Source organism: Leucopleurus acutus, assembly GCF_964270905.1.
Source record: "Leucopleurus acutus genome assembly, chromosome: 16".
Taxonomy (NCBI): domain Eukaryota; kingdom Metazoa; phylum Chordata; class Mammalia; order Artiodactyla; family Delphinidae; genus Leucopleurus; species Leucopleurus acutus.
The window spans coordinates 74,582,614-74,597,065 of NC_139158.1; the positions used below are offsets into that span (position 1 = coordinate 74,582,614).

Consider the following 14,452-nt stretch of genomic DNA (forward strand, 5'->3'; position numbering starts at 1 on the left):
CCAGAATCTGCCGCGTTGACTGAAAGCGAATTCTGTGTGTCTCAGGCTTCTTGGCTAACATCATAGGTCTGCTGGAAGTCATTCAGAGTTTTTCATTGTACAGGTGATGCCTCTGTTTTTGGAGGTCCATCTCATGCTTCTTAACCTTCCCAGCCTTCCCACAGTTGTCCCCTGTGGAACAAAGCAAACTCATTTACCACGCTGCTTATGGATTTCTTAATTGGTCCTACAGCTGAGTCAGCTTCGCTTCAAGGATGTGGCTGCTGAGAAAGGAATATTTCTAGATCCCTCAGGGCTTGCTATCACCTAATCATCTAGATTGTCAGTTGGCTTACAGAGTCAGTGGCTGGCAAAGATGTCATTTAAAGATCTGGATAGGATAGTGGCTAAGGAGAAAGTGAGATGTAAAGATCAAGTGCTTTCATTCTGGTAGCACCAAAGAAATGCTTAACTGGCCCATTATTTTTCCTGTTAAAGCCACACAGGTTTATATGCATATAAAGACAGAAATGAATAGGCCACAGGTTGCAAATGGCAGCTCACCAAGGGGGCTGGTTGGCCTGCATGGTAACTTCATGTCAGATTAGTTGCCAACATTAACAAATTCTCACACATATCTACGTTTCTGGATTTTCTCGATGAAGCAGAGGATTCAAATTGCATCCCATTCCATTCTCTTTAGACCAGAGTGACCTCTCCAGGTTGCCACAGCCTCCTGGCCCCTACCAGCCTCTGTTGGCCCTGGAGTTCGTAGCACGGATGTTTTGGAAACTATTCAATGAGGCCACCTTGCCGCTGACACGGTGGACCAAGTAGCACCTCTGCAGCCACAGCCTTCAAGACGCCTGGCACTTAGCTGACTGACATGGTTCTCAGCCTCTCAGGAAGGCCTGGAGCTTACCAAGCACAGATGATGACGTGGAGAACAACGGTGTATTAGACAAAGTATAATCTAGAACATGAAATATATCCAAGTGTGTTATTTTATGGGAAAGACTGACATGACTGCTTCCCCTCTTACGGGAACAGAGGAGAGGAATAAGTGAGAAAGGGCACGCATGCAGAACAGCCTCGGCAAAACAAAGTGGATCAGGCCAGATGTCGATTGGTAAACTGGTTCCTCAACTCACAGTGATTTGGAAGAAGGTCTCTTCATTTCTGGCCACTTTCGACGCTGAAACTGCCTAAGGTTTCGAGTGTCAGAAGGAGAAAGAGTGTTAACCGTCACCAAGAAAGAAAAAGCGACCCCCAAAGAACTAGACAAAGAAGGTCTCTTAGTGGACACCTATCGCTGGTGGGTGAGCTAGGCCCCTGGCAGACCAGAGAAAGGTAGCATCCCAACCTCACACGTGCAACCTCGAGGTTAGACTACAGGATGGGCCACCATATGGGGCGACTGTCAGGCTTTAAAAGCAAAAGCAATACCTGTATTGTTCATAGCTTCCCGCATCTTTCAGTCCTAAAGGAGGGAGAAATGCACGACATGGAAACAGGTAAATAAGGGCAAAAGTGGCACAAACAAGGACAGGCTTTGTAACTGCCTCTTTTTCGTCTTTAGAACACTTCAGGTTTCTTTGTCACAAACCCATGATGTTGGTAGTGGCTCCTAGACAGAGGGGACTGAATCACCAGGTGAGCGGTCCCTAAGACTCTTGGTAGGTCGCCTACACTCTCGTGGCCTCTTACCGATTTCAGGCTCCTGCTGCAGTCACTCAGCACTGACCTTGGTCATAGCGGGGGAGCCACATGTGGGCACGGAACACCTATGCTACAGCGGACAGAAAGCCGAGGGCAGCGGGGAGATCCCGAGTGTGGGCTCTCGGCAAATTTCCCAGAGGACGTGGTAGTGTGACCAAGTGCGTGGGCTCTGGACCCAGTCACGTCACTCATCCATAAAACGAGGACAAGCAGATTCACCTCAGAGGCTTGTCGGAGGCCTGTCAGTTAATGCAGGTAAAGCACTCAGCACCCTGGTGGGCTGACAGTGAAGGCACTTAGCCTAAAAGCACGTGGTTGGTGAATGTTAGGAAGGTGATATTATAGCTACTGGTGAGAATTCACCAACTCCTGGTGATTCTGGGTTCCCTCTTCAGACAGGACCTCCTCTGTCCCCTCCTGTGGTCACCCCGCACCACGCTGGGGCACCTGCTCACCCAGGTCCATGTTCCGGGTCCGGGGGTTACACTGCCTGTAACCCTTGCAGCTCCTCAGCTCCATGAGCTGCACATGTAGCTGATTGAGGATGTCCCTGTCCAGGGTGTTCACTGCATTCATCAACTGGTTGGAAAAAAGGTAGGTTATCAGTGAGGTGAAGACTCCCCCACCCAGCCCCCTTCTACCATCTGGGGGACTGACTTCAGGCAGGTGGGGAGTACAAGGTGTGAAGGGATGGTGACCTGTACTTCCACAAGAGCTGGGGTTTGGAACAGTTAGAACTACCTTTTGCCTCTAGCCCCACGTGCATGAAATCTCAAAATAAAAACCGCCTCTGTACACGTCACATTGAACTCCTGGAGCCACTGGTCAGGAAATTTACCAAGCTTGCAAAGAAGCTTGGAACCCAGCCCCGTATTTTTAAGCAGCCTTCCTTCACAGCCCCTCAGGTCCTCTTGATGGAAAAGCAGCCATCTGGCGAAGGGCTGGGTGAGTGACCTTGTCCTTACCTGCTCTGGGAGCCGCTGGTGACCCACTAACCTACCAGCTCTGTCGCCCCCTTTTGTAAAATACAGGGATGACCTATCAAAGGAGAAAGACTGGTGGCCTGTACGGTAATTAGAGCAAAACAAGACAATCGAGTTGCTTGCACTTACAAATCGTGTAAAAGATTACTTTCAGACTTTTCTTGAAACATGGAAGACTGGGCAATGCCGAGGCCATGCTACTGAGAAGCTCTAGCGCTGAAGCTGGGTCGTGACCATCTGTTTCAGAAGGGACACGCACGTTCCAGTCACCAGGCTCCGTGGCCGCTTCAGTCCCGCATGGATTCAGTTGGGTTAATATAGGGGAAGCGCCGAGTAAGGGCTGCCTGAGTGTTAGTTACCGGCCTGTCGTCTGTAGGGTTTGGCCTGACCCTAAGGACCCCTGAGCCTCCAAAGTTCTAGGCGTCTTCCCAAGATCCCACAAAACCTGCTGGAACCGTGCCAGGTGCGTAAGTTGGAGGGAAGAGGCTGTACCCGGACGCAGGAAGGGCAGATGGCACAGAGTCCCAGCCTTCCTGGTGGCTTCAACTCACTTCTGCTGTCGTGGGGACTCAGTGGGACTTGAAAAACCGGTTATCACTTCCTCGGGGGGCCTACCTGGCAGGGGCCCCATTTCTCCAGCCTGTGTTGTCCGTACCTGGTAGGGGTCTGTGTTGAGATCGAAGTACTCTAGGAAGCCAGTTGCAAATTCACAGAAGAGGAAGTTGTGGGTCTCATTGATGGTCCTCATGCACCAGTACGTGTTGTTGTTGGCGCTGGTGCAGGCGCAGAAGGGCCCCACTGCCAGGGAGGAGAGCACGCCCTGAGCCGGAGAGGCCCTGGCTGCCAGCCCCTTCCTGCCGGAGCACTTGACCCCTGAGGTTGCTGGGGGACCTGTTCCTGAAAGACCCTCAGGGTCTGTCCAGGAAGCACTCACAAGCTGGGGGGCACTGGGACCCCCGGGAGGACCCCCCGCCCTGGGCCCGGCTGGCTCACGCGTCCAGAGGGGTGCCGTCTGCCAGTGCTGGTTGTCGTGGGTGAAGCACGTGAGGCCGGGCATGCTGCACGTGTCGTTGTTCTGCAGCCGCCTGAGCAGCTTGCGGAGTTTCTTCTTGCGCTTCTGCTCCCGCAGCAGCCACACCTTGTCCTTCTCCTGCAAACCCTTCCTAGGGGCACACAGGGCCGCACCCCTCACACCTCCCCTGACCCCACCTTGGAGCCTCTTCCTGCCCAGGGAGCCAGGGTCATGGCCCTGGAGGGTTCCCAAAGGGAAGGCCCTTTGCCCAGGTCGCACTGCTGGTCCTTGGCAGGGCTGGGGCCAGACGAAGCTCCTGTCGTCCGAGGTTTAGCTCCTGCGGCAGCACAGGGCTAGGGCGCTTCCTGCTCACACCCGCCCCTGGGGCCTGTGTCCCGCCCTGCCCTGCAGTAACCCGCTCTGGCCACAGAGGGGCACCCGGACCCCTGCTCGCTGTTGATCTGGCAGTCGGGCCTCTGCGCCTCCCAGGGCAAGGCCAGGACTTGGCTTGTCCTTGTTTGTTTTGGCTTAAGGGAGGGCCGGCCGCCGCTGCCCTTACCTGAACGGATGCAGGCTGGAGCCTTTGTGCTTGAGGCGGCCTTTGTGCTGGGCGTGGTAACTGCAACAGACCCCCAGCCTGGCTTTCAGACACTGTGCCCAAGGCCACACCGTGGGGTGGCTGCGAACCGCGCTTCTCTGGGATCCCTGTTTCTCCTTCTGGGGCGGTGCTGGGGAGGTACTATCCCCTGAGTGGCAGCCTGCCCAGCTCCTTCCTCCATACGTGACCTGGGAGCCCCCGGCTGAAGGCCTCAGCCAGACATAGAAGGTCGGGGTAGAGGCGAGTTAACCAAGTCTGGAGACTGGGCCTGGCTCTGCCTGGCTTTAGCCTCAGCATCTCCAGGCGGGTTGCCCCCAGGCCCCCACCCACCTCACGCCTGCTCAGGGCCAGCCCTGGGGGAACCCATATTTTGTAAGCCCTTTCTGGAAAGGCAGCAGTGACTACAGCAGCCACTAACCACATGTGGCTATTTCAGTTTTAATTAAACTACCAATTCGGTTCCTCAGCTCCAGTGGCCGCAGTTCAGATCTCAGTAGCCACGTGTGGTTGGCTGGTGGCTACCATACGGGTCAGCACAGATGCATGCAGCTGCTTCCATCACCAGAGAGGTTCTGTTGGACGGCACTGCTCGCGAGTTCAGACCCTTGGGCTGGGGGTTCCCTGAGCTGGTAACGTGGGCCTTGGGCCACGTGGGCTGTTCCCGGAAGGGCAGTCAGCAGAGGCACTTTTCCCTCCCGGGAACCGGCTCCACAATCAAGGGCCTGCCTGTCAGCAGTGCATGAATCTGGGTGGTACCCGAGGGGCGGTGCTTTCTGCCCAGTGGCTGACAACGGGGATCTGAATTATTACTAATTATGTCTATCCTAAGCAAGGAGACAGGGATATAAAAATAACGAAAGGAGTCACAGAGGAGGGGATGCTGCATCTCTAGAGTGATCCCGCAAGAGCACTGGGGCCTTCCCGGGGCCTTTCTGCTCCCTCCTCACCTGACTTTGTGACAGTCACATTCTTCTGGCCGCTTTTTCTTCAGGTGACCTCGGACTTCCCTCAGGTTCTTAATTTTGTTCTGCAGGGTCTCGATCTGAGGGAGGGAGCAGGAGAGGAGGCCGTGAGCCTCTGGGGGCTGGGTCAGCAGGGCTGGCCTGGCGGGGCCTCCCAGCCACTGTTCGCGTCTGTGGGTGCTGGGCGGGGGGGCGCTCCTTGGTTCCACTTGCTAAAGGAACTGTGGGTCATTCTCCTGTCTTGTCCTGCCCGAGAACCCGCTGAGCCCATGGGGGACTTCAGGGTCTCCCCCCAGGCCTGTTGGAAGGGCTGAGTGTGGTGTGAGCATCTTGTCGATCACAAAGGGGTACGACGTGGTTGTGCTGTTCCCCCCACCCCAGTCTGGCAGGAGCTGTCTGTCTGAGGCCAGGACCGACACTGCCGGCCCTGGTGAAGGATTCTGCGGGGCCTCCCTCCCCTGGGCCTGGCTTCCCTGCCTCCGGCTGTGGCTGGAGGCCCCGCCGAGCTCGGGGTCGTGAGAACCCTCCCGGCCCAGACTCCTGTCACCTCGTGGTCAATGTGCAGCTTGTGGTCCTTCCAGGCCTGCAGGGACTTGTACAGGTCCAGGTCGCACTGGACCGTGTCGTTCTCCAGGATGTAGCACCTGTTCGAGAGAAGGGGTCACGTGGGGCCCTCGGGGCGTTGAGGGGGCCCAGGCAGGGGCTCAAGAGATGTGGGCACCCCTGCCAAGGTCCAGCCACCCCCCAACCCCCACCCTAGACTCTCACCGATGTGTGACTTTAATGGGGTTGGGGGCTGAGTAGTCCGGAAGGCCCCCGGTGCCACTGAAGTCCCCGCCGTTCCTGTCGTCTTGGTCCTCAGGGGCGCCTGGCCAGTGCCGCTTGGTGCGGTTGCGGGGCTGGGACCAGTCGTCCAGGCCGACGTGGTGCCCCTCGACGGCCACTGAGCGGATGGAGCGATTCCGGGCGTAGCTGGCCTTGTACTCTGTGGGGTCAGAGGGGTGGCTGGGCTGGGAGGCTGGCCAGGCTCCCTGGGCAGCAGACTCTTGATTCAGACAGGGCTGTGCTCCCAAGCCAGGGCTTCAGTGCTGCCCGAGACTGGGGGGCTCAGGAAACCTACCTACGGGAAAGTGGGCCCTGGATCCCAGTGGAAAGGACCTCAAGGTGATTCACTTGGGGAAACTGAAGTCCCAGAGCTAAGAAGGAATTGGCCTGAGATAATCTCAAGGAGGAGCTGTGCATAGGTAAACTGGGACATCCACACGATGGAGGATTCGAACACAGAGAACTGAAGCAACAATGCCGACGAATGTCAAAAACACTAATGTGTGAAGGAAGTCAGATACAGAAGTCACACATTGTATGATTCTATTTACATGACAGCCAGGATAGGTGATCCAGCAATTCCACTTCTGGGTATTTATCTGAAGAAAACAAAAATACTAACTCAAAGACATCTGTACCCCCCTGTTCACTGCATTATTTACAATAGCCAAGATATGTCCACCGATGGATGAATGGATACAGAAGATGTGGCACGTACACAACACACACACACACACACACACACACACACGCACACTGGAATATTACTCAGCCATCAAACAGAAGGAAATCTCGCTGTTTGCAACAACAGAGGTGGACCTTGAGGGGATTATGCTAAGCAAAATAAGTCAGAGAACGACACATAGCATATGATCTCACTTATCTGTGGAATCGCTAAAACCAACCAACCAACCAAGCTCAGAGAGAACAGATTAGTGGTTGCCAAATTGGGGGGGGGGTGGGAGGTAGGAATGGTGGGCGAAATGGGCAAAGGGGGTCAAAAGGTACAAACTTCCAGTTACAGAATCAGTCAGTCCTGGGGATGTAATGCACAGCATGGTGGCTATAGTTAATAATAATACTCTGTTGCATATCTGAAAGTTGCTGAGAGAATACGTCTTAATAGTTCTCATCACCAGAAAAAAATTTTTTGTAACTATGTTAAGTGGACTTGTTGGCGTGATCATTTTGCAATATATACAGATATTGAATCACAATGTTGTACACCTGAAACTAATGTAACATGTTAATTATACAGCAGTAAAACTCCACAAAACAAGATAAAAAAAACCCCATTAATTTGAACTGGGTAAAAAAGAGCCAAGCAGCACATTCTCCCAGACAGAAAAGGGAGGGGGGGGCTTGGGGAGGTCACTGATCTTCTCAGAGTCTATTTCCCCAGCAGTGAGCTGCATGCTCTCCACAGGGTGGGCCGTGAGGCGGGGCTGAGAGGTGTTTTTTCCTAAGCTCTAAGTCACCTATGGAAAACTGAGGGCGTGCAGGTGCTGGGGCTCAGAGCAGGCCACCCCAAGATGCCACAATGGCATGTTGATTATTTTGAATTAAAGTTCTTTGAAACACAGCTGGTGGGGGAAAAAATGCTATTAAAAAACACTCTGACTCCACCTCTTTCCCCCTGAATGCGGGAACCTCTCCTCGGCCTGCAAATGACCAGGAGGCGGCTCAGCTGGACGGAGGCTGATAGTCAGGATTTGACAGGAGTGATACTTGAGGCCTTTCCCCCTAAAGTTAGTTAGTTTAAGGTTGAATTCTGTACTCGGGAGGAAAGCATCCCAAAGCCTTTTCGAACATTTCATGCAAACTTTTCAAAGGCACACTGCCTTTAACTTGGAAGCCCCAGTGCACAGGAATCTCTTCATATCTGCTCTAATGGGAAACTGTTCCCTGATATCAGAAAGCAAATTCACAACAGTTTGGTAGGTTGGTCTAGGCTACTGCTAAGTGTAATAACGGAGGCTGGAGCTCCATTCTTCGAAAATAGTTTCCAGGAATGCAGAAAAAAAGAATTAAAAGCAACAATTCTTGCTTTGCAATTTGAACCTTTAGGGAAACAAAAGCATCACACCTACGGTCAATGAGTCTTCGACAAAGGGGGCAAGAATATACAATGGAGAAAAGACGGTCTCTTTAGCAAGTGGTGTTGGGAAAGCTGGACGGCCGCTTGTAAATCAACACCCTCTCACCATGCACAAAAATAAATTCCAAGTGGCTTAATTAAGACTTAAATATAAGACATGATACCATAAAACTCCTAGAAGAGAACACAGGCAAAACATTCTCTGACAAATCGTACCAAGGTTGTCTTAGGTCAGTCTCCCAAGGCAATAGAAATGAAAGCAAAAATAAACAAATGGGACCTAATCAAACGTATAAGCTTTTGCACAGCAAAGGAAACCATAAAGCAAAAAGACAACCTAGGACTGGGAGAAAATATCTGCAAACGATGCAACTGACAAGGGATTAATTTCCAAAACATACAAACAGCTCATACAACTCAGTAACAGAAAACCAACCCGATCGAAAAATGGGCAGAAGACCTAAATAGACATTTCTCCAAAGAAAACGTACAGACGGCCAATAGGCACATGAAAAGATTCTCATCATCACTAATCAGTAGAGAAATGCAAATCAAAACTACAATGAGGTATCACCTCACACCGGTCAGAATGGCCATCATCAAAGTCTTCAAATAACAGATGCTGGAGAGGGTGTGGAGAAAAGGGAGCCCTCCTACACCGTTGGTGGGAATGTAAAGTGGCGCAGCCACTACGGGAGACATTATGGAGGTTCCTTAAAAAACTAAAAATAGAGTTGCCATATGATTCAGTAATCTCAATCCTGGGCATATACCCAGACAAAACTATAATTCAAGGAGATACACGCACACCTATATTCATAGCAGCACTATTTACAATAGCCAAGACATGGAAGCAACGTAAATGTCCACTGGCAGAGGAATGGATAAAGAAGATGTGGTATATATATACAATGGAATAATATTCACCCATAAAAAGAATGAAATAATGCCATTTGCAGCAACATGGGTGGACCTAGAGATTGTCATACTAAGTGAAGTAAGTCAGACAAAGACAAATACCACATGATATCACTTATATGTGGAATCTAAAATATGACACAAATGAACTTATTTCCAAAACAGACTCACAGACATAGAAAACAAACTTATGGTTACCAAAGGGGAAAGGGGGTGGGGGAGGGACAAATTAGGAGTTTGGGATTAGCGGATAACACACTACTATATATAAAACAGATAAATAACAAGGTCTTACTGTATAGCACAGGGAACTAAATAGAATATATGTATAACACTGAATCACTATGCTGTACACCAGACGCTAGCACAACATTGTAAATTATACTTCAATAAAAAAAAGAACAGAAAACAAAAGCATGACTCTGAGAGTAGCTCCAGGCTCACACAGAACTCTTCCTGTTTGCCTCCAGACAACTGCAGGTATTCTAAGAAATCGCGACAATGGAAGAGAAATTTGTCCTACACTCAAGAGAAAGGAGAGTTTAAGAAACAATCCCCCTAGGCCCCAGCATGCCCAGAAAGTTCATTCTTCTCCTTCTGAGGGACAATTCCTTCTCAAATGACGGGGTCAGCCAATCCTCAGTTGCACCCCAGAGGCTACTTAAAATAGAGGATCGGGAACTGGATTTCTTAATTGACACCCATGTGCCTTCCTCTACCGTCGCTCAGAGGATTTATCTCAACCTGTCACTGCTGATTCTATACAAACAGTCTCTGGACAACCTACTACGTTACCCACATCTCAGCCCACCCTAATATCTTTTAGGGCCTCTTAACACCCATCGTATCTAATTTCCAGCTGCTCACCAGCAAACCTCTTGATAGAGATTTGTTACGTAAATGTGATGCTCCTCTAAAATGTAATCAGAAGGGCGTTTTTATTTCCTTGCCCTCAGACCAAGCCCCAGATCGACTTTCCTTATTAGAAACTCGTCCTGATTTAAATTCCTCTGAAGAGGGTGAGTCTTTAACAGATGTCCCAACTAGTCCCTGGGCCACACATGCCAATGAAGTTGGATTGCTACCAAGTGCTGAGCCTGTATGCATGACCTGGAAGAAAAATAAACAGGTCCCTTCTCTGCAAAGAGATACAAAGTGAGGAATTAACCCTATGATAGACTCTCTTAGAGCTGGGTGTGCTTGTCTTTACTTCCTCACCTTGTCACACTCCAAGTGAAAGTAGGTACATTTGTAATGAAGGAAGGTAAATTAGGCCCAGACGGGAATCGAATCTCTTGATTTGCACAAACCCTAAGAGCCATAAACTCTTGTAATTCCCGGGCACCCTGCGGTCCCTAACCCAGCTGTTAGCTTCACTGCGACTCCTGCTGACCCAGCTTGGTTAATCTGAGCTCCGCTCAGATTCCTCTTCAATCCCATGCTCCTGACGCACCCCTTGTCTGCATTTACCTCTCAAGGGAGACCGGTAAGAAGGACTGGCATAGCCGTCGGGGAGAAGTTTTCCTTCTACCCTTCTAGGTTCTTCTGGCTGGTCTAAGAATTAAGTTGACTTGAGACAGGTTAACAGGAGAAAATCAAACAAATGTTTAATAATGTATCCATGGGAGAAACCCAGAAAAACCTGGAAGCCCTCACCTGAAACCCTCAGCCAAAGACAAAAGAGGATGTAGAGGGTGGGCGATCCAGTCAGGGGAGGCGACCAGGAAAAGCACAGTAAACAAGGGCGGCTGTGACACAGATTTAAGCCCTGGCCCTCTCCATGGAGAAGAGTTTCCAGAGATTTGGTCAACCTCCTCTTACAGGGACAGAGAGGGAGACACCGTTACAAATGGAGGTTTCCCTTACAGACGTCAATGTTTCTTGCAAAAGGGCAACTCCTACCAGGTTTTCAGTTTCCCGTGTCTGCTGTTTCCTAGAAAAGAACCAGCTCAAGATAATATGCCAAAGAGATGTATTTTAGGGTAGCAAATTCTGCTCCCCTACGAAGCCTTACATTAGTTCTGTCCACACCTCTGGTTCTTGGCTTACCTGATCGTGATAAACCTTTTCATCTACACTGGCCATGGAATGATGGGATTACTCCTGGCATTCTGGGACAGCCTTTTGCCTCAGTTAAGTCCTACAGCGTATTTCTCATGTCAGTTAGACTCTACGGCACCAGGTACGCCCCCCTTATGTACGTGGCCATGCTGACTACAAAGCCAGTGCTCTAACCATAGGCTCCCCCAGCCACCTCTGTTTCCCATGCTGTGTCTGCTATGTTACAAGTTCACAGGATGCAGCACTTCTCTGCGTGGCGAGAGACCACCTGTGAGCAGGCTCTTAATCTACCCATCACCGTCCATCATTAATACTCTAAATCTGGCTCCTCTACCCCCCTCCCTGATGGTGGAGAGCCCCACTCCATGCCACACGAGTGCCTCGCAACTACAGGAACGGTCTCAGAGCCACGAGATGCTCTCTCAGACATCCCTTTAGACAACCCAGACTTACTTCGATTTTGTGATGGCTCCTGTAAACGAAGTTCCCAGCGAAACATAATAACTGGTTATGCTGTGGCTCCCCACGTGAACCACGTGAGGCATATTCCGTGCCCACTGTAGACCAGCCCACGCGGCTGAACTCATCGCTCTTCCTGGAGCACACAGACGAGCAAAGGGGAAACTGCCACCGTTTACACAGACTCCAAAGATGCTTTTGGAGTCCGCCATGCTGTGGGTACGATTTGGAGATCCCGTGGATTGCTGACTTCTGCAGGTCCTCCTGGCGCTAACGGGTATATAATTGCTGCCCTGTTATAAGCTAGTCACCTCGCTTCTAACGCTGCTGCTGTTCACTGCTCAGGAGACTGATGCTTTATCTTTAGGAAATGATAGGGCGGAAAGAGCTGCTAAAATTGCAGCTCAACATGCCCCCTTTATCCTCTCTCCACCCAATTCTTAAACCTGCCTTTATCCCTGACTGATATTAACTATCAGGCAAATGCCCCACAATCTAAAAAGGACAAATGGACACAAAAAAGGTACCAGACAATGCTCAGATAAATTAGACACTGGGCCACATGTACTTCAGGTGGTTCCTTTTCCTTTCACCTTGTGGCTTGAGCTTACCTCCCATCAAATGAGATGTACTGTGCAGACAGGAGAGTCGTCTTGCCCTGGCAGCCATGGAATTTCTGACCAAATTATTTCCCAGTGCACTACTAGTGAATTGCGCCTAACTTCCGGGAGAAATCGGTGTGCCCTCGGAAGTCTTACCAGGCCCACACTGCCCTTTGTGGCACTCCAACAGATCTTATAGGTTCGCCCCCAGCTTTAGGCTCTTCTTGCTACTTGGTTATCTTTTACATGGTTAGTGGAAGGACTGAATGCTATCCGACTAGATGTGGTGATGCCACACAGTGGTAATGAACTTAATAACTGAGGTTATTCCTAATTTTGACATTCCTTTATGGATTGAATCAGACCAAGGAACTCATTTTATAGCAGAGATAAACCATCTGCTTGCAAAATCCCTGGGGTACTCATTAAAATTCCATACTCTGTACCATAACTCCACCATCAGGGCAAGTGGAACATAAAAATCTAGATATAAAAGGACTTTAGGAAAAGCTCTGGAAAGTAACTGGGCTTAAATGGTCAGAAGCTTTGCCCCTGGCCTGTATAAGGATCAGGAACACTCCAACAGGAGACATGGATTAAGCTCTTCTGAAATAGTGCTTGGATAACCCATGCCTACTGGCATCTCTAAACTTTCTATTTCTGGATTAAGTGGACATTGTGGGAACATAAGTGAATAATTTGATGCTCTGACCAGCTGCCTACAAGAACTGACGAGTGTACTTTAAGCTTACTGCCAAGAGGGAAAAGGGACGTGGCCTCCCCGACTGACACCCTGACGTCCCTTTTGACCGGGAGACCAGGTTTACATCGAGGACTTTAGAAGAAAACATGCATTGTCACCTCTCTGGGAAGGACGTTATGAGGTACTGCTATCTACCTACACTCCCTGTGTTATCACCAGAATAAAGGGAAAATCCTCCCGGGTTCATGCAAGTCATGCCAAATTGGCCTAGACCATCGCTCTCAAAACAGCTGGGAGACAGTCCCCACAGGTGACCTCAAAGTAAGGATTTCCAGGGCCACTTCCCAGGCCTGGAAGAAGCTGGCATCACGAATTAGACAGCTTTTCCCAAGATCATGGATCAAGAAACTTCACTTGCAGTCCCACTCCTGGACGTACATCTGTGGAAAACTCTAATTCGAAAACATACATGCACCCCTACGTACAGCAGCACTATTTACAATAGCTAAGACATGGAAGCAACCTTAATGTCCATGGACAGATGAATGGATAAAGAAACTGCGGTACGTATATACAATGGAATACTACTCAGCCATAAAAAAGAACGAAATAATGCCATTTGCAGCAACATGGATGGACCTAGAGATTGTCATACTAAGTGAAGTAAGTCAGAAAGACAAAAAACATATGATATCACTTACATGTGGAATCTAAAACATGACACAAATGAACATATCTATGAAACAGAAACAGACTCATAGACATGGGGGACAGACTCGTGGTTGCCAAGGGGGAGAGGGGGTGGGGGAGGGAAGGATTGGGAGTTTGGGGTTGGTAGATGCAAACTATTATATACAGAATGGATAAACAACAAGGTCCTACTGTGTAACACAGGGAACTATATTCAGTATCCTGAGATAAACCATAATGGAAAAGAGTATGAAAAAACATGGGTGTGTGTGTGTGTGTGTGTGTGTGTGTGTGTGTGTGTGTGTGTGTGTGTGTGTGTGTGTGTGTAACTGAATCACTTTCCTGTACAGCAAAAATTAACACATTGTAAATCAATTATACTTCAATAAATTAAAAAAACTTCGTTTTTACCTATCCCCCCCCCCTTTAAGACTCCCTATATATTCACACGCTAAACAAACAAACAAACATGCACCTTCTCTTACTAATGACCACTTTCCCACGTTCATTATCATTATCAGGAGGCTGAGCGGACAGTGCTTGTCTATCTAGCCCACTTCCCCTCTAAAAGTCTCCACTATGGGCTCCTTTTCAACCTGTGTCTTGCTTAGTAACCTTTACTTTGTCAACAGGTCAGGCATAAACCGAACACCCCGTTGTGCCAGTTTACCAAAGCCTGGCCACGTTAATCAATCAGTCTGACTGTTGGTTGTGTCAACATCTAGATGGTACAAGTGCCCCTGAGCTGGTCTGCGTTCCTGCCAAGGTGCACACTGTGGACTAGGTACAGAAGATGGTTCAATGACAGGGAATGGTATCCACGACCGAAAAACATCGCTCTGT

General features: G+C 49.7%; 1 protein-coding gene across 3 annotated transcripts in view; it reads right to left on the bottom strand.

The window, feature by feature from the left end:
* Positions 1-14,452, bottom strand: part of SULF2 (sulfatase 2) — a gene marked incomplete at both ends in the record, with an annotated part of 112,669 nt that continues 98,217 nt past the window's right edge. Inside the window, 10 exons of one of the 3 annotated variants that reach the window (XM_082856781.1) lie at positions 1-171; positions 1,131-1,184; positions 1,426-1,459; positions 2,154-2,277; positions 3,337-3,479; positions 3,675-3,844; positions 4,253-4,312; positions 5,239-5,333; positions 5,801-5,897; positions 6,022-6,238. In XM_082856781.1, coding sequence (XP_082712907.1) covers positions 141-171; positions 1,131-1,184; positions 1,426-1,459; positions 2,154-2,277; positions 3,337-3,479; positions 3,675-3,844; positions 4,253-4,312; positions 5,239-5,333; positions 5,801-5,897; positions 6,022-6,238 — 1,025 coding nt within the window. The remainder of the gene's footprint in view (positions 172-1,130; positions 1,185-1,425; positions 1,460-2,153; positions 2,278-3,336; positions 3,480-3,674; positions 3,845-4,252; positions 4,313-5,238; positions 5,334-5,800; positions 5,898-6,021; positions 6,239-14,452) is intronic. The other 2 variants (XM_082856782.1, XM_082856783.1) reach the window with 2 other exon arrangements.